Below are 20,251 nucleotides of genomic sequence, written 5' to 3'. Positions count from 1 at the left end.
ATGTTACTATGTTACTATGTTTCAGTCAGAAATCCAGCCAACCGAGACTCTAAAAACAAATAATCAGCAGTGAATAAGATACAATTTATCAATAGAACAGTGACTAATGTAAAACTAGCGCCATTCAGATCTCCTATCGCATTAAGTGCATTTATAGTTGCCGTACGCCTGGCATTTCAAGCCAATACAGCAGCTTAACAAGTGCGGTTCCTTTGTTCCCCCTGTATAAATAAAAGACAATTTTGCAGGCAATTTCCCGGGATGAGGCGCCTGCCGGCTGGATATACAGTCCCAGCCAATCTTCTCACTTATACGACCTTATTAAGCAGAACTGCGTCGGGGAGAAGGGGAGGGGGGTGAAATTACAATTATCAAGAGGTTTCACAACATTCAGATTGAATACTGAAGCCGGAGCCGGCAGTGCGTTGCCGCAGGCCCTGAGCCAACACTCCAGGCTGTTGCTGACGTCGCTGCTCCTGTTTGGCTTGGTGCATAGGGGCCCCCAACGCAGATTCAACCTTCTTCAGGAGGAAACGGGAAAACAAGGTTGTCCTGTGTATTTAGTAGGTTGAAAATAAGGGGAGCGGCAAGGCTCAAATATTAAGGGCTGGGGCCTCAGGGAGAAGTGGCCAAGGTTTATTATACAATTCCCCAAGCCCCCGTTATAATGAAGTCTGACCTTTCCCTTGCAATGAGAGGGATTAACTGGACAAACAGTCTTTATAGATGATTATACAGCTGCATTGCACTCAATAATGGGGGCTACGCTACTGCGTTTGCTAGATCAGATGCCGTACTCTGATGGAAGGTTCCAGGGGGAGGAAAAGGGGTCTCAAGTGGTAGGTTGGATTAGAATCTTCTGATGGCAGTTTACAAAGAGAGGGGGGTGGAACGTAAAACTGGAGTTAAAAGACTCAAGAAGTAGGTTGGACTAGAAGACTCTGATGGAATATTACAGGGGGAGGGGCAGGAAATGTAATACTCAAGAAGTAGGTTGGACTAGAAGACTCTGATGGAATATTATAGGGGTGGGTGGGAAATGTGCTATTCAAGAAGTAGGTTGGACTAGAAGACTCTGATTGAATATTACAGGGGGAGGGGTGGGAAATGTGATACTCAATAAGTAGGTTGGACTAGAAGACTCTGATGGAACATTACAGGGGAAGGGACAGGATATGTGATACTCAAGAAGTAGGTTGGACTAGAAGACTATGACGGAATATTACAGGGGGAGGGGCAGGAAATGTGATACTCAAGAAGTAGGTTGGACTAGAAGACTAAGACGGAATATTACAGGGGGAGGGGCAGGAAATGTGATACTCAAGAAGTAGGTTGGACTAGAAGACTCTGATGGAACATTACAGGGGAAGGGACAGGATATGTGATACTCAAGAAGTAGGTTGGACTAGAAGACTCTGATGGAAAATTACCTACCCATTTCCTACCCATAGCCCACATATGGGCAACATGAGGAGCAGACTCTTGCACTCAGCTGTCTCTCTGTTCTACGATAGAGATTTACAGACAGAGATCTAAGAGCTGATGGATCTCCCTGAAGGAAATCCAGTCAGTCATCCCATCACACACATCTCCGTAATCGGGCCGAGCCTCTTGAGCTGCCATTTATATAGCGGAGGTGATAAGAATCGTTAAGTGGGATCAATGGAGATTTCAGCAGCCAAGAGCAATAAAGTGGGACAGTTAGACATATACAGGGCATTTAATGCTCCCTGGGAAGTTACATCTAACCTTATGTAACAACATAGGGCATAGGGCCCAAATAATAAATCCTATCCCTTGACATATTTATGGCTTGGGCAAGAAAGCCCAACTCACACAAAGTAAAGGTTCTACCGTTATGGGAGATGTAATGTAGGGGGCAAGTCAATCAAAGAACCTCAGGCTGCACTAACTTCATCCAGGGGATCTAGAACTGCAAAGGAACCACAGGGGCCACCACAGTAGAGGACCTGGGAAATTGGTCAGAATTGGCCAAGTTGGCACCTAATATTGCCCTGTGTTTGGCCACCTTTGGACAAGAGCTTCTCAGGCTGAGGGTGCAGAGCAAAGAAATGGTGGTTGAAAAGCTGTTACTGGGACCCTGAGTGTGGGGTTATGGGAGAGAGTGTGGGGTTTTGGGAGCGAGTGTGGGGTTATGGGAGCGAGTGTGGGGTTATGGGAGCGAGTGTGGGGTTTTGGGACCCTGAGTATGGGGTTATGGGAGCGAATGTGGGGTTCTGGGAGCAAGGGTTGGGTTCTGGGAGCGAGGGTGGGGTTATGGGAGCAAGGGTGGGGTTATGGGAGCGAGTGTGGGGTTATGGGAGCGAGTGTGGGGTTTTGGGAGCGAGTGTGGGGTTATGGGAGCGAGTGTGGGGTTCTGGGAGCGAGGGTGGGGTTCTGGGAGCAAGGGTGGGGTTCTGGGAGCGAGGGTGGGGTTATGGGAGCAAGGGTGGGGTTATGGGAGCGAGTGTGGGGTTATGGGAGCGAGTGTAGGGTTATGGGAGCGAGTGTGGGGTTATGGGAGCGAGTGTGGGGTTATGGGAGCGAGTGTGGGGTTATGGGAGCGAGTGTGGGGTTATGGGAGCGAGTGTGGGGTTATGGGAGCGAGTGTGGGGTTCTGGGAGCGAGTGTGGGGTTATGGGAGCGAGTGTGGGGTTATGGGAGTGAGTGTGGGGTTCTGGGGGCGAGTGTGGGGTTATGGGAGCGAGTGTGGGGTTCTGGGAGCGAGTGTGGGGTTCTGGGAGCGAGTGTGGGGTTCTGGGGGCGAGTGTGGGGTTCTGGGAGCGAGTGTGGGGTTATGGGAGCGAGTGTGGGGTTTTGGGAGCGAGTGTGGGGTTATGGGAGCGAGTGTGGGTTTATGGGAGTGAGTGTGGGGTTCTGGGGGCGAGTGTGGGGTTATGGGAGCGAGTGTGGGGTTCTGGGAGCGAGTGTGGGGTTATGGGAGCGAGTGTGGGGTTCTGGGAGCGAGTGTGGGGTTATGGGAGCGAGTGTGGGGTTATGGGAGCGAGTGTGGGGTTCTGGGAGCGAGTGTGGGGTTATGGGAGCGAGTGTGGGGTTATGGGAGTGAGTGTGGGGTTCTGGGGGTGAGTGTGGGGTTATGGGAGTGAGTGTGGGGTTCTGGGGGCGAGTGTGGGGTTCTGGGACCCTGAGTGTGGGGTTTTGGAAGTGAAAGGGTGGGGGGACCCAGAGGAAGGCTGCATAACAATCCCAGTGCTGCTGGGTGGGACCGATGCCAATGGGCACCACAGCGCCACTCTGTTCTGGATTTTTTGATGAGTTCGCATTTTTTTTTTTCCTGTTCTGCAGCCCTACAGTTTAGAATCTAAAGGGGAAATTCACCATTAATATCAATAACCAGTTTGGCCTTTAGACCGGCCAGCAGTCATGTGTTTGGGGGGTTGGGAGACAAAATCCCGAGGGTCTGCATTACAGCAAAACAAAATACGTATAAATAAAGATCGAGCCTAACGAAGCAGCTCAGCAAGTGTGTTACAGGGCCCGGGGGCCACTAGCCCAAGCAACTGGTCCAAGGTGGCAACCCATGCCCACGGGCATCTCTCTTTATCATATCAGGTCTTGGGCTTCTGTGAGCGCCTGCTTATGCTCTAGAACTCGGGATATCAGGGGTAATTCATCCTAGCAACCAGGGGCAATTCATCCTAGCAACCAGGGGCAATTCAACCTAATAACCAGGGGCAATTCATCCTAGCAACCAGGTCATATTCAAGGTTCCACTTGAAAAGGGGCATAGAGTTTGTCCTACTTCCAGGTACTATGATTTCTAAAAGGTGGTTCCAGAGACATTTACCCCTAGGAGCCATGCTGGGGGGGGGGGGGGGGCAGCTGATTCTTTGGGAATAGAGGCCCCCAGAATCTTTAATTTAAGAAGGGGGCTATAATAATATGCATACTGGACCCTAAAGATGCTGGAGATGTAGGGGCTTTCCTTCTAAGTAATAAGGGGGCTGTAATAATACCCATAGCACACCCTGTTAATGCTGGGGACACAAGAGGTCCCCTTCTCTTCACTTTTAGAAGGGGGCTGAAATAACACCTATAGCAGACCCTGTAGATTCTGGGGACACAGGAAGTCCCCTTCTCTTTATGGGCAGTAATAATATACAAACTAGACCCTAAAGATGCTGGGAACACAGGAGTTTCCCTTCACTTTAATAAGGGGCTGAGATAATACCCATAGCAGACCCTGTATATATCTGGGACACATACACTTCATTCCACATTAAGAATGAGCACACCCATAGCAAACCCTAAAGATGCTGAATATATAGGAGGTCCCCTTCTCTTTATTAATAAGGGGGCTGACATAATACCCATAGCAGACCCTGTATATACTGGGGACATTGGAGGTCCCCTTTTTCAACACTTTTAGAAGGGAGCTGTAATAACACCCATAGCAGACCCTAAAGATGCTGGGAAAACTGGAGGTCCCCTCCTCTCATTTTAATAAGGGGGCTGTAATAGCACCCATAGCAGACCCCAAAGATGCTGGGAACACAGGAGGTCCCCTCCTCTCACTTTAATAAGGGGGCTGTAATAGCACCCATAGCAGACCCCAAAGATGCTGGGAACACAGGAGGTCCCCTCCTCTCACTTTAATAAGGGTGCTGTAATAACACCCATAACAGACCCTTTAGATGCTGGGAACACAGGGGCTTTCCTACTCTTTATTAATAAGGGGGCTATAATAATACCCATAGCAGAACCCAAAGATGTAGGAACACAGGGGCTTTCCTTCTCTTTATTAATAAGGGGGCTGTAATAATACCAATAGCAGACCCAGTAGATACTGGGAACACTGGAGGTCCCCTCCTTTCACTTTAATAAGGGGGCTGTAATAGCACCCATAGCAGACCCCAAAGATGCTGGGAACACAGGGGCTTTCCTTTTCTTTATTAATAAGGGGGCTGTAATAACACCCATAGCAGACCCAGTAGATGCTGGGAACACCGGGGCTTTCCTTCTCTTTATCAATAAGGGGCTATAATAATACCCATAGAAGATCCTGTAGATGCCAGGGGCCGAGGAGCCTAAAGGGTTGAGTGGAGGCTCTAACCAAGACATAGGAACCCCGTGGATACTCAATAACATCACTTTCCCAAAAAGACAGAAAACGAAGTTGCAAACAGCTCCATTTCTGTAGCTTTATCAGAATATAAACACCCAGTGTCATTTCCCCTACAGGCACCGACAAGCTGAGTCAGTGTTTCTCGATAGGTGGGAGATGCCCTACTGTTTGTCCAGACTTAATTTGCTCTTTGGGTTTGGGGTTTGGCCGGCACTTCTGCATTAGGCCTGTTATTATACATAAGGATTTGGGAAGCCTCCATGGAGTCCAATGACCTGTGGCCTCTGGTCTTTGCACGGACATGGAGCTCCTTGGTCCAATGTATTGTACAATGGGTCAGGGGTCTATAATTCAGTACAGGACTGAGCCCCTCCCCTCGGATATGATGGACCAAGAACCTCAGGAAGGTTCTCAGACAGTATTTCTTAGTCTATAGCCATATTAATACTCACAGGGTAACCTCAATAAAGTCTATGTATCCAGTATCCATAAAGGGAGCCTTCCTGCACACAGAGCCACTCATACAACTATATTTACAAAGAACATACATCCCAACGCACAGGAGCAACATGCGGGACCCTATGGGCTACTGGGCAGGCTACAGGGGCTCCTATGCTGCATCTGGCACAAAGCAAAGACGCAAGTAGTGATAACTTCCATTGCACCCAATTGGAACTCTGCAAAAGGTACCTCTACCGACATGATTCTACGGGGCCCGTAGGGCCACAGCGACTCCCCGGCATGCGATGAAGTGAGCAATGGACCCCATGAAAGTTACATCTCTATGGAAAATGCAAGACCCCCCTTACCTGTATTTCATGCCAGTAGCCTTGACGGTGGACTCCCGGAGGATATGAGACAGAAGGGGAAGAACTTGACTTTGATTTTTTGCCCCCATAGGGGGTGTCCGTTGTTTGGTCTGCGCCACAGTGACCCCATTTTGCCCCCCTGAGGGGCGATTGGGACACAGCCTGTCCTCGCTGGTCCTACTTCTTAATGTCTGCTCAGTGCAGGCAAAAGAAACTTGCATATTGTGAGCCAAGGGAAGAGGGAGAAGGGTCCGGTCCTGAGAGGGGAGAGGGTGCTACTGGGTGGGGGTGACAGACCAGGGAAAGGGGCGCTCAGACTGGGAGGCAGGAGAGGGTGCTACTGGGTGGGGGTGACAGACCAGGGACAGGGGCGCTCAGACTGGGAGGCAGGAGAGGGTGCTACTGGGTGGGGGTGACAGACCAGGGACAGGGGCGCTCAGACTGGGAGGCCGGAGAGGGTGCTACTGGGTGGGGGTGACAGACCAGGGACAGGGGCGCTCAGACTGGGAGGCAGGAGAGGGTGCTACTGGGTGGGGGTGACAGACCAGGGACAGGGGCGCTCAGACTGGGAGGCAGGAGAGGGTGCTACTGGGTGGGGGTGACAGACCAGGGACAGGGGCGCTCAGACTGGGAGGCAGGAGAGGGTGCTACTGGGTGGGGGTGACAGACCAGGGACAGGGGCGCTCAGACTGGGAGGCAGGAGAGGGTGCTACTGGGTGGGGGTGACAGACCAGGGACAGGGGCGCTCAGACTGGGAGGCAGGAGAGGGTGCTACTGGGTGGGGGTGACAGACCAGGGACAGGGGCGTTTAGACTGGGAGGCAGGGGAGGGGGTGGGAAGGCAAAGTATTGCAGAGGAAATGCAGCGCAGAATGGATGAGCATAGGAAAGTGAGGGGCAGGGGAGGAGGGGAGCAATGAGGAGGCTGGAAGAGGCGCCCGGAGAGACAGTCGGCCAGGGACACGGGGATGGAGAGGTGCAGCCGGAGCAATAGGGGAAGAGCTGGATGGGAAAGAGAGTGCATTAGCAGGTGTGTAAGGAGAGAGACCGTGACACACGGGGGGATGGAGAGAGACAGATGAAAGACAGAGGGAGGGGGAGGGTTCCAGTTCAGAGAGACACTAAAAGTCAAACCAAAAAGAGAGAGAGGAGGTGAAACAGGAGGGAAGGTAGGGAGAGACAGAGGGGTACAGGGACAGATACGAGACAGCAGAGGGCAGAGGAGGAGACAGAAAGGACTGGGTGAGACAGCAGAGAATGGCACAGAGGGCTGGAATGGGAAAGTAGGGAATAGAGAATGAGGCAGATATGAGACAGTCTCTGGGAGCAGAGAGATACAGGGGTGACCCACAGCCGGGGAACCAGGGGAAAGAGGGCAGAGAATGAGACAGATCCAGAGAGAGTGGGGAGAGACTAAGCAGTTGGGATATGGGGGGGCAGGTACAGACTGGGGGTACAGTGGTGAGAAAGAGAGGAAAGAGACACACAAAGGAACAGGAGGGCAGAAGGAGACACACAGGCAGAGGTGAATAAAAGAGACAGGCAGAGGTGAGAGCGGGAATAAGAGAGAAAAGCAAAGAGCTAAATAGGAAATAATTCCCACCAGGCCTAGAATGGGATGAATGGAGGAGAGATAGAGAGACAGAGAGAGACAGAGAGAGACAGAGAGAGAGAGACACAGAGAGAGAGAGACAGAGAGAGAGGAGCTACGACTGCTGGTGGGACAGCTCTGCAGTTATCAAGGGTAACACTTCATAGATCCCTCCCGCCTGCCCCTCAATCTGCAGCCGCACCGACCCCTCCCACTGCCGCTCCCCCCGCTCTCACTCATACATGGGCTCCTATATACATACACACGCTCCTATATACATACATGTGCTCCTATGTACATAAACACGCTCCTATATACATACATGTGCTCCTATGTACATACATGTGCTCCTATATACATACAAACGCTCCTATGTACATACATGTGCTCCTATATACATACATGTGCTCCTATGTACATACAAACGCTCCTATGTACATACATGTGCTCCTATATACATACATGTGCTCCTATGTACATACAAACGCTCCTATGTACATACATGTGCTCCTATATACATACATGTGCTCCTATGTACATACAAACGCTCCTATATACATACATGTGCTCCTATGTACATACAAACGCTCCTATATACATACATGTGCTCCTATTTACATACAAACGCTCCTATGTACATACATGTGCTCCTATTTACATACAAACGCTCCTATGTACATACAAACGCTCCTATGTATATACACATGCTCCTATATACATACATGTGCTCCTATGTATATACACATGCTCCTATATACATACATGTGCTCCTATGTACATACACACGCTCCTATATACATACATGTGCTCCTATGTACATACACACGCTCCTATATACATACATGTGCTCCTATGTACATACACACGCTCCTATATACATACATGTGCTCCTATGTACATACACACGCTCCTATATACATACATGTGCTCCTATTTACATACAAACACTCCTATGTACATACACATGCTCCTATGTACATACACACACTCCTATATACATACATGTGCTCCTATGTACATACAAACGGTCCTATATACATAAATGTGCTCCTATGTACATACACATGCTCCTATGTACATACATGTGCTCCTATGTACATACACACGGTCCTATGTACATACATGTGCTCCTATGTACATACACACACTCCTATGTACATACACACACTCCTATGTACATACACACGCTCCTATGTACATACACGGGCTTCTATGTACATACACACACTCCTTTGTACATACATGTGCTCCTATGTACATACACACGGTCCTATGTACATACATGTGCTCCTATGTACATACACACACTCCTATGTACATACACTCTTATGTACATATACGCACTTCTATTTACATTCATGCACCTACACACACACAAACATAAACACAGATAGATATATATTTATATACATACACACACACATACACACACATACACACACACATACACACACACACGTACAGCTGCAGTTACATTGGGCACTGGGGGTTAAACTGGCCGATGCTCTGCATGAGGAATGGATTAATGAAACGCTGGGACTCAGCACAATGGGTTAACAGATCGATGCTCCGTTAAATTGGGCCTGAGAGGGGCCAAAGTTGCAAACCTACAGCTATCCATGGCAGGCAATGGGTTAAAAAAAGGACAATGCTCTGGAGATCCCTGGCAGGAAAGGAGTTAAAACTTCCATCAGTGTTTTGGGGCAGGAAAGGGGTTAAAAGTTGATGCTCTGCAGAGAATTAGGGATGCGCAGTTGGTCTCACCTCGCAGGGAAGGGGGGAATTCTTCCATCCAGGGATATAAGGGAAATAACTGTGGCAGGGAAGGAGTTAATAGCTGGGGGGTTAGTGCGGGGGGCCTTAGGGCCAAGGCTGGGGGTGCAGTTAACCCTGTGGACCCTGGGCAGATATCCCCAATGTTTAGAAAATGACAGTGTAGGTTTCTGGGAGAGAAGGGGTTAAGTGGGTGCCATCCCAGGGCAACAGTGTGACTGGGGGGCAAAACTTTGTGCCTGGGCAGATGGGGGGGGGGGGACTGGGGCAGAAACAGGGAGAGGGACGTGTGCGGGGAGTTAATGCAGCAGAGAGAGAAAACTGCAGAACTGAGAGACTGCTACACGGCAAATTCTCTGAGTCAGCATAGAGTGACGCAGGGAGAGAGACAGACCGGGGGGGGGGGAAGAGACTGGGGAGAGAGACAGAGACTGGGGAGAGAGAGAGACTGGGGAGAGAGAGAGACTGGGGAGAGAGAGAGACTGGGGGAGAGAGAGACTGGGGAAGAGAGAGACTGGGGGGGGGAGAGAGAGAGACTGGGGGAGAGAGAGACTTGGGAGAGAGAGACTGGGGGGGAGAGAGACTGGGGGGGAGAGAGAGAGACTGGGGGAGAGAGAGACTGGGGAGAGAGAGACTGGGGGGGAGAGAGACTGGGGGGGTGAGAGAGAGACTGGGGGAGAGAGAGACTGGGGAGAGAGAGACTGGGGGAGAGAGAGACTGGGGAGAGAGAGACTGGGGGGGGAGAGAGACTGGGGGGGAGAGAGACTGGGGGGAGAGAGACAGAGACTGGGGGGAGAGAGACAGAGAGATATTTGGAAGAGACAGAGTAAGGGAGAGACAGAGACAGAGTAAGGGAGAGACAGAGTAAGGGAAAGACAGAGACAGAGTAAGGGAGAGACAGAGTAAGGGAAAGACAGAGACAGAGTAAGGGAGAGACAGAGAAAGGGAGAGACAGAGTAAGGGAGAGACAGAGTAAGGGAAAGACAGAGACAGAGTAAGGGAGAGACAGAGTAAGGGAAAGACAGAGACAGAGTAAGGGAAAGACAGAGACAGAGTAAGGGAGAGACAGAGTAAGGGAGAGACAGAGTAAGGGAAGAGACAGAGTAAGGAAAGACAGAGACAGAGTAAGGGAAAACAGAGACAGAGTAAGGGAAAGACAGAGACAGAGTAAGGGAAAGACAGAGACAGAGTAAGGGAGAGACAGAGTAAGGGAAAGACAGAGACAGAGTAAGGGAAAGACAGAGACAGAGTAAGGGAGAGACAGAGACAGAGTAAGGGAGAGACAGAGTAAGGGAGAGACAGAGTAAGGGAAAGACAGAGACAGAGTAAGGGAGAGACAGAGTAAGGGAGAGACAGAGTAAGGGAAAGACAGAGACAGAGTAAGGGAAAGACAGAGACAGAGTAGGGAAAGACAGAGACAGAGTAAAGGGAAGACAGAGACAGAGTAAGGGAGAGACAGAGTAGGGAAGACAGAGACAGAGTAAGGGAAAGACAGAGACAAGAGTAAGGGAGAGCAGAGACGAGTAAAGGGAGAGACAGAGTAAGGGAGAGACAGAGTAAGGGAAAGACAGAGACAGAGTAAGGGAGAGACAGAGTAAGGGAGAGACAGAGTAAGGGAAAGACAGAGACAGAGTAAGGGAGAGACAGAGTAAGGGAGAGACAGAGTAAGGGAAAGACAGAGACAGAGTAAGGGAGAGACAGAGTAAGGGAGAGACAGAGTAAGGGAAAGACAGAGACAGAGTAAGGGAAAGACAGAGACAGAGTAAGGGAAAGACAGAGACAGAGTAAGGGAAAGACAGAGACAGAGTAAGGGAGAGACAGAGTAAGGGAGAGACAGAGACAGAGTAAGGGAAAGACAGAGACAGAGTAAGGGAGAGACAGAGACAGAGTAAGGGAGAGACAGAGTAAGGGAGAGACAGAGTAAGGGAAAGACAGAGACAGAGTAAGGGAGAGACAGAGACAGAGTAAGGGAAAGACAGAGACAGAGTAAGGGAGAGACAGAGTAAGGGAGAGACAGAGTAAGGGAAAGACAGAGACAGAGTAAGGGAGAGACAGAGTAAGGGAGAGACAGAGTAAGGGAAAGACAGAGACAGAGTAAGGGAGAGACAGAGTAAGGGAGACAGAGTAAGGAAAGACAGAGACAGAGTAAGGGACAGAGACAGAGTAAGGGAAGACAGAGACAGAGTAAGGAAGACAGAGTAAGGGAAAAGACAGAGTAAGGGAGAGACAGAGTAAGGGAGACGAGTAAGGGGAGAGACAGAGACAGAGTAAGGGAAAGACAGAGACAGAGTAAGGGAGAGACAGAGACAGAGTAAGGGAGAGACAGAGTAAGGAGAGACAGAGTAAGGGAAAGACAGAGACAGAGTAAGGGAGAGACAGAGTAAGGGAGAGACAGAGACAGAGTAAGGGAAAGACAGAGACAGAGTAAGGGAGAGACAGAGTAAGGGAGAGACAGAGTAAGGGAGAGACAGAGTAAGGGAGAGACAAAGTAAGGGAGAGACAGAGTAAGGGAAAGACAGAGACAGAGTAAGGGAAAGACAGAGACAGAGTAAGGGAAAGACAGAGACAGAGTAAGGAAAGACAGAGACAGAGTAAGGGAGAGACAGAGTAAGGGAAGACAGAGACAGAGTAAGGGAAAACAGAGACGAGAAGGAGACGAGACAAGTAAGGAGAGACAGAGTAAGGGAGAGACAGACAGAGACAGAGTAAGGGAGAGACAGAGTAAGGGAGAGACAGAGTAAGGGAAAGACAGAGACAGAGTAGAAAAGACAGAGACAGAGTAAGGGAGAGACAGAGACAGAGAAGGGAAAGACAGAGACAGAGTAAGGGAGACGAGTAAGGGAAGAAAGACAGAGTAGAAAGACAGAGACAGAGTAAGGAGAGACAGAGACAGAGACAGAGTAAGGGAGAGACAGAGTAAGGGAAGAGACAGAAGTAAGGAGAGACAGAGTAAGGGAGAGACAGGAGTAAGGAAGACAGAGAAAAGTAAAGGGAGAGACGAGTAAGGAGAGACAGAGTAAGGGAAAGACAGAGACAGAGTAAGGGAGGAAAGACAGAGACAGAGTAAGGAAAGAAAGAACAGAGTAAGGGAAGACAGAGACAGAGTAGGGAAAACAGAGACAGAGTAGGGAAGACAGAGACAGAGTAAGGGAAAGACAGAGACAGAGTAAGGGAAGACGAGAGACAGAGTAAGGGAAGAGACAGAAAGGGAGAGACAGAGTAAGGGAAGACAGAGTAAGGGAGAGACAGAACAGATAAGGGAAAGACAGAGAGTAGGGAACAGAGTAAGAGACAGGTAAGGGAAAGACAGAGACAGAGTAAGGGAGAGACAGAGTAAGAGAGACAGAGTAAGAAAGACATAGAGACAGAGTAAGGGAGAGACAGAGTAAGGGAGAGACAGAGACAGGAGAGGACAGATAAGGGAAAGACAGAGACAGAGTAAGGGAAAGACAGAGACAGAGTAAGGGAGACAGAGACAGAGTAAGGGAGAGACAGAGTAAGGGAAAGACAGAGACAGAGTAAGGGAGACAGAGTAAGGAGAGACAGAGTAAGGGAAAGACAGAGACAGAGAGAAGAGTAAGGGAGAGACAGAGTAAGGAGAGACAGAGTAAGGGAAAGACAGAGACAGAGTAAGGGAGAGACAGAGTAAGGGAGAGAACAAAGACAGAGTAAGGAAAGACAGAGACAGAGTAAGGGAGGACAGAGTAAGGAGAGACAGAGTAAGGGAGAGACAGAGTAAGGGAGAGACAGAGTAAGGGAGAGACAGAGTAGGGAGACAGAGACAGAGTAAGGGAAAGACAGAGACAGAGTAAGGGAAAGACAGAGACAGAGTAAGGGAGACAGAGTAAGGGAGAGACAGAGTAAGGGAAAGACAAGAGACAGAGTAAGGGAAAGACAGAGACAGAGTAAGGAGAGACAGAGACAGAGTAAGGGAGAGACAGAGTAAGGGAGAGACAGAGTAAGGACAGAGGACAGAGTAAGGGAGAGACAGAGTAAGGGAGAGACAGAGTAAGGGAAAGACAGAGACAGAGTAAGGGAAAGACAGAGACAGAGTAAGGGAAAGACAGAGACAGAGTAAGGGAAAGACAGAGACAGAGTAAGGGAGAGACAGAGTAAGGGAAAGACAGAGACAGAGTAAGGGAAAGACAGAGACAGAGTAAGGGAGAGACAGAGACGAGTAAGGGAGAGACAGACAGAGTAAAGGGAAGAGACAGGTAGGGAAAGGACAGAGGAGATAAGGGAGAGACAGAGTAAGGGAGAGACAGATAAGGAAAGCAGAGACAGAGTAAGGAGAGACAGAGTAAGGGACAGAGACAGAGTAAGGGAAACAGAGAGACAGAGTAAGGGAAAAGACAGAGACAGAGTAAGGAAGACAGAGACAGAGTAAGGGAAAGACAGAGACAGAGTAAGGGAGAGACAGAGTAAGGAGAGACAGAGTAAGGGAAAGACAGAGACAGAGTAAGGGAGAGACAGAGTACAGAGTAAGGGAGAGACAGAGTAAGGGAGAACAGAGTAAGGGAAAAAAGAGTAAGGGAGAGACAGAGACAGAGTAAGGGAAAGACAGAGACAGAGTAAGAGAGACAGAGTAAGGGAGAGACAGAGTAAGGGAAAGACAGAGACAGAGTAAGGGAGAGACAGAGAAGGGAGAGACAGAGTAAGGGAAAGACAGAGACAGAGTAAGGGAGACAGAGTAAGGAGAGACAGAGTAAGGGAAAGACAGAGACAGATAAGGGAAAGACAGAGACAGAGTAAGGGAAGAAGACAGAGACAGAGTAAGGGAAAGACAGAGACAGAGTAAGGGAGAGACAGAGTAAGGGAAAGACAGAGACAGAGTAAGAGAGACAGAGTAAGGAGAGACAGAGTAAGGAGAAAGGAGACAGAGTAAGGGAGAGACAGAGTAAGGGAGAGACAGAGACAGAAGGGAGAGTAAGGAGAGACAGAGTAAGGAAAAGACAGAGACAGAGTAAGGGAGAGACAGAGTAAGGGAGAGACAGAGTAAGGAAAAGACAGAGACAGAGTAAGGGAGAGACAGAGTAAGGGAGAGACAGAGTAAGGAGAAAGACAGAGTAAGGTAAGGACAAGAGTAAGGGAGAGACAGAGTAAGGGAGAGACAGAGTAAGGACAGAGACAGAGACAGAGTAAGGGAAAGAGCAGAGACAGAGTAAGGGAGAGACAGTAAGGAGAGACAGAGTAAGGGGAAAGAGACAGAGGACAGAGTAAGGGAAAACAGAGACAGAGTAAGGGAGAGACAGAGTAAGGGAGAGACAGAGTAAGGGAAAGACAGAGACAGAGTAAGGAGAGACAGAGTAAGGAGAGACAGAGTAAGGGAGAGAGGGACAGAGTAAGGGAAAGACAGAGACAGAGTAAGGGAGAGACAGAGTAAGGGAGAGACAGAGTAAGGGAGAGACAGAGTAAGGAAAGACAGAGACAGAGTAAGGAGAGACAGAGTAAGGAGAGACAGAGTAAGGGAGAGACAGAGGTAAGGGAAAGACAGAGACAGGAGTAAGGAGAGACAGAGTAAGGGAGAGACAGAGTAAGGAGAGACAGGGACAGAGTAAGGGAAAGACAGAGACAGAGTAAGGGAAGACAGAGTAAGGAGAGACAGAGTAAGGAGAGACAGAGTAAGGGAGAGACAGAGACAGAGTAGGGAAGACAGAGACAGAGTAAGGGAAGGACAGAGTAAGGAGAGACAGAGTAAAGGGAAAGACAGAGACAGAGTAAGGGAGAGACAGAGTAAGGGAGAGACAGGGACAGAGTAAGGGAAAGACAGAGACAGAGTAAGGGAGAGACAGAGTAAGGGAGAGACAGAGTAAGGGAAAGACAGAGACAGAGTAAGGGAGAGACAGAGTAAGGGAGAGACAGGGACAGAGTAAGGGAAAGACAGAGACAGAGTAAGGGAGAGACAGAGTAAGGGAAAGACAGAGACAGAGTAAGGGAGAGACAGAGTAAGGGAGAGACAGAATAAGGGAGAGACAGAGTAAGGGAGAGACAGAGTAAGGGAGAGACGCGCCTCCCCTGGGAGGATAAAGAGAGGGGCCTATGGCTGCTTTGATACATACAGAGCAGTGCTGCCCAACTTCTGTGGTGCTGAGGGCCGGAATTTCTCTAGCAAACATAGTGGAGGGCCACTAATGGAAGCCAGTTTTGGCCACTCCCCTTTTTAAACCACACCCACTTTAAACCACACCCATGTTATCACAAGAGCTTGTAATACTATGTCCACATTAATGGTGGTAGCGCAGCATAAACCCAATGGTTGGTGCTCACTGTGGGGATATCCACCATCATTCATATGTGAAAGAATTATAGCCCTATGCTACCTGTGTGTGCCATATTCTGCCTGACCTATGCTGTCTGTGTGTGTCATCCTCTGCCTGCCCTATGCTGCTGTGTGTGCCATACTCTGCCTGCCCTATGCTGCCTGTGTGTGCCATACTCTGCCTGCCCTATGCTGCTCTGTGTGCCATACTCTGCCTGCCCTATGCTGCCTGTGTGTGCCATACTCTGCCTGCCCTATGCTGCCTGTGTGTGCCATACTCTGCCTGCCCTACCCTGCCTGTGTGTGCCATACTCTGCCTGCCCTATACTGCCGGTGTGTGCCATACTATGCCTGCCCTACCCTGCCTGTGTGTGCCATACTCTGCCTGCCTGCATGTGCCATACACACAGGCAGTATAGGGCAGGTAGTACACACAATGCTGGCACTGCTCCTACAGTCTGAGGTGTGAACAGTTGAACAGTGCAGGGGATTACAGCCTGAGCCTGAGGTGTGAACACTGCAGGGGGCCAGTTAATCTCAGTACCTACACAAAGGTTAGCCATCAAAGCAGCCAGACAGGTGGGGGGCCACACAGAGGGGCCGCCAGTTGGACAGCACTGATATAGACCAATATCTGTTACTGTAACTCCCCCCCATCTCTAACCCCCAGCCTGCCCCCCATCTCTAACCCCCAGCCCCTGCCCCCCCATCTCTAACCGCCGCCCCTGCCCCCCCATCTCTAACCCCGGCCCCTGCCCCCCCATCTCTAACCCCCGGCCCCTGCCCCCCCATCTCTAACCCCCGGCCCCTGCCCCCCCATCTCTAACCCCCGGCCCTGGCCCCCCCCATCTCTAACCCCAGGCCCTGCCCCCCATCTCTAACCCCGGCCCTGCCCCCCATCTCTAACCCCCGGCCCCTGCCCCCCCATCTCTAACCCCGGGCCCTGCCCCCCCCATCTCTAACCCCCGGCCCCTGCCCCCCATCTCTACCCCGGCCCCTGCCCCCATCTCTAACCCCGGCCCCTGCCCCCCCATCTCTAACCCCCCCCGGCGCCCTGCCCCCCATCTCTAAACCCCCGGCCCCTGCCCCCCATCTCTAACCCCCGGGCCCCTGCCCCCCCATCTCTAACCCCCGGCCCCCCCGCCCCCCCCACTCTAACCCCCGGCCCTGCCCCCCATCTCTAACCCCCGGCCCTGCCCCCCCATCTCTAACCCCCGGCCCCTGCCCCCCCCCCCATCTCTAACCCCCGGGCCCTAGGGCATTAGAACACTGACAGGGCAAGGCCAATTAGTCAGCCCACTGCACTACTAAGAACCAATCAAAACATCAGAATATTCAGTAGCCAATGAGAGCATTAGAACACTGACAGGACTAAACCAACCAGTAGACCAACAGGCCTAACAAGAACCACTCAGAACATTAGAACATTCTGTAGCTAAAGAGCATTAGAACATTGACGGTAAAGGCCAATCAGTAGGCTAACTGGTTTACCAACGACCAATCAGAACATTGGGAGTGCTATCAAAGAGCGCTAACCCACTTGTAGCCAATGAGTGAATTAGAAGAGTCACATGACTTGGCCAAACTGCCAACAACAAGTCAGAACATTAGAAGATTCTATGGCCAATCAGAGCATAATAATATTCTAAATCTCTGCGCTGCCAGCCAATCCCAGAGTTCCTTGCGCCTCGGGACCGAAAGCAGATGAACCGGAACCAATTCCCAGTAATGGACACAGATGGCCTCATTGCCATGGCAACGCAGCCTAACGTCCATCCTTACTCAGTTATCATTAGCAAATGCCCATTGTCAGTATGAACTGCCCCGAAGCCTTAACACTCCTTAACCCTTCCATTACCATTACAGCAGTGCTGGAACCCAAGGGATCTAGTCCCACCCACTTCCCAGGCTCCTCCCTCTGTACATTACAACTTCTAATACACTTACTGGGCAAGTGGAACAGGCGCTTTAAGGACTCAGGCTGTTCCTGCTGAATTGTGCTTAGTACAGGGGAATCCCTATGTGCCATAGTTTTATGGTATCTCTCTGTACAGGCTATGAGCAAACTTAGGGGGCTGTTCCTGCTGAATTGTGCTTAGTACAGGGGAATCCCTATGTGCCATAGTTTTATGGTATCTCTCTGTACAGGCTATGAGCAAACTTAGGGGGCTGTTCCTGCTGAATTGTGCTTAGTACAGGGGAATCCCTATGTGCCATAGTTTTATGGTATCTCTCTGTACAGGCTATGAGCAAACTTAGGGGGCTGTTCCTGCTGAATTGTGCTTAGTACAGGGGAATCCCTATGTGCCATAGTTTTATGGTATCTCTCTGTACAGGCTATGAGCAAACTTAGGGGGCTGTTCCTGCTGAATTGTGCTTAGTACAGGGGAATCCCTATGTGCCATAGTTTTATGGTATCTCTCTGTACAGGCTATGAGCAAACTTAGGGGGCTGTTCCTGCTGAATTGTGCTTAGTACAGGGGAATCCCTATGTGCCATAGTTTTTATGGTATCTCTCTGTACAGGCTATGGGCAAACTTAGGGGGCTGTTCCTGCTGAATTGTGCTTAGTACAGGGGAATCCCTATGTGCCATAGTTTTATGGTATCTCTCTGTACAGGCTATGAGCAAACTTAGGGGGCTGTTCCTGCTGAATTGTGCTTAGTACAGGGGAATCCCTATGTGCCATAGTTTTATGGTATCTCTCTGTACAGGCTATGAGCAAACTTAGGGGGCTGTTCCTGCTGAATTGTGCTTAGTACAGGGGAATCCCTATGTGCCATAGTTTTATGGTATCTCTCTGTACAGACTATGAGCAAACTTAGGGGGCTGTTCCTGCTGAATTGTGCTTAGTACAGGGCAATCCATATGGGCAAATCTAGATGATTACTAGCTTTGTAGGGTCTCTTAGCAGATAAAAAAACACAAGACGCACCCAGACATTATTATTATTATTAGGCTGAGTTATACAGGGAACTCTGAGTATCACTCATGTATTATAAGGGATAATGTACCCCCTACTGTAAATGATAAGGATATTAGCAGTCACTGAGGGGTTCTGTGCCCCCCATATAAAGGCACAAGGCTGCAGGCTGAGTTATACAGGGAACTCTGAGTATCACTCATGTATTATAAGGGATAATGTACCCCCTACTGTAAATGATAAGGATATTAGCAGTCACTGAGGGGTTCTGTGCCCATATAAAGGCACAAGGCTGCAGGCTGAGTTATACAGGGAACTCTGAGTATCACTCATGTATTATAAGGGATAATGTACCCCCTACTGTAAATGATAAGGATATTAGCAGTCACTGAGGGGTTCTGTGCCCATATAAAGGCACAAGGCTGCAGGCTGAGTTATACAGGGAACTCTGAGTATCACTCATGTATTATAAGGGATAATGTACCCCCTACTGTAAATGATAAGGATATTAGCAGTCACTGAGGGGTTCTGTGCCCCCCATATAAAGGCACAAGGCTGCAGGCTGAGTTATACAGGGAACTCTGAGTATCACTCATGTATTATAAGGGATAATGTACCCCCTACTGTAAATGATAAGGATATTAGCAGTCACTGAGGGGTTCTGTGCCCCCCATATAAAGGCACAAGGCTGCAGGCTGAGTTATACAGGGAACTCTGAGTATCACTCATGTATTATAAGGGATAATGTACCCCCTACTGTAAATGATAAGGATATTAGCAGTCACTGAGGGGTTCTGTGCCCATATAAAGGCACAAGGCTGCAGGCTGAGTTATACAGGGAACTCTGAGTATCACTCATGTATTATAAGGGATAATGTACCCCCTACTGTAAATGATAAGGATATTAGCAGTCACTGAGGGGTTCTGTGCCCATATAAAGGCACAAGGCTGCAGGCTGAGTTATACAGGGAACTCTGAGTATCACTCATGTATTATAAGGGATAATGTACCCCCTACTGTAAATGATAAGGATATTAGCAGTCACTGAGGGGTTCTGTGCCCATATAAAGGCACAAGGCTGCAGGCTGAGTTATACAGGGAACCCTGAGTATCACTCATGCATTATAAGGGATAATGTACCCCCTACTGTAAATGATAAGGATATTAGCAGTCACTGAGGGGTTCTGTGCCCCCCATATAAAGGCACAAGGCTGCAGGCTGAGTTATACAGGGAACTCTGAGTATCACTCATGTATTATAAGGGATAATGTACCCCCTACTGTAAATGATAAGGATATTAGCAGTCACTGAGGGGTTCTGTGCCCCCCATATAAAGGCACAAGGCTGCAGGCTGAGTTATACAGGGAACTCTGAGTATCACTCATGTATTATAAGGGATAATGTACCCCCTACTGTAAATGATAAGGATATTAGCAGTCACTGAGGGGTTCTGTGCCCATATAAAGGCACAAGGCTGCAGGCTGAGTTATACAGGGAACTCTGAGTATCACTCATGTATTATAAGGGATAATGTACCCCCTACTGTAAATGATAAGGATATTAGCAGTCACTGAGGGGTTCTGTGCCCATATAAAGGCACAAGGCTGCAGGCTGAGTTATACAGGGAACTCTGAGTATCACTCATGTATTATAAGGGATAATGTACCCCCTACTGTAAATGATAAGGATATTAGCAGTCACTGAGGGGTTCTGTGCCCATATAAAGGCACAAGGCTGCAGGCTGAGTTATACAGGGAACCCTGAGTATCACTCATGCATTATAAGGGATAATGTACCCCCTACTGTAAATGA

The 20,251-nt window shown here is 49.5% G+C and overlaps 1 protein-coding gene across 2 annotated transcripts in view; it reads right to left on the bottom strand.

Annotated features, from left to right (window-relative positions):
- Nucleotides 1-20,251, bottom strand: part of kcnab3 (potassium channel, voltage gated subfamily A regulatory beta subunit 3) — a 55,278-nt gene that overhangs the window by 23,589 nt on the left and 11,438 nt on the right. Inside the window, exon 1 of one of the 2 annotated variants that reach the window (NM_001078902.1) lies at nt 5,896-6,622. The exons of the other annotated variant lie outside the window; for it this stretch is intronic. Coding sequence (NP_001072370.1) covers nt 5,896-6,116 — 221 coding nt within the window. The 5' untranslated portion in view covers nt 6,117-6,622. Of the gene's footprint in view, nt 1-5,895; nt 6,623-20,251 lie in introns of those variants that run through there. 2 annotated transcript variants of the gene reach the window in all.

The sequence above is a fragment of the Xenopus tropicalis genome, chromosome 3 (genome assembly GCF_000004195.4).
Source record: "Xenopus tropicalis strain Nigerian chromosome 3, UCB_Xtro_10.0, whole genome shotgun sequence".
Lineage (NCBI taxonomy): Eukaryota > Metazoa > Chordata > Amphibia > Anura > Pipidae > Xenopus > Xenopus tropicalis.
Note: the sequence above shows the minus strand (reverse complement) of the source record. Positions and strands in the feature narration are given on the sequence as shown.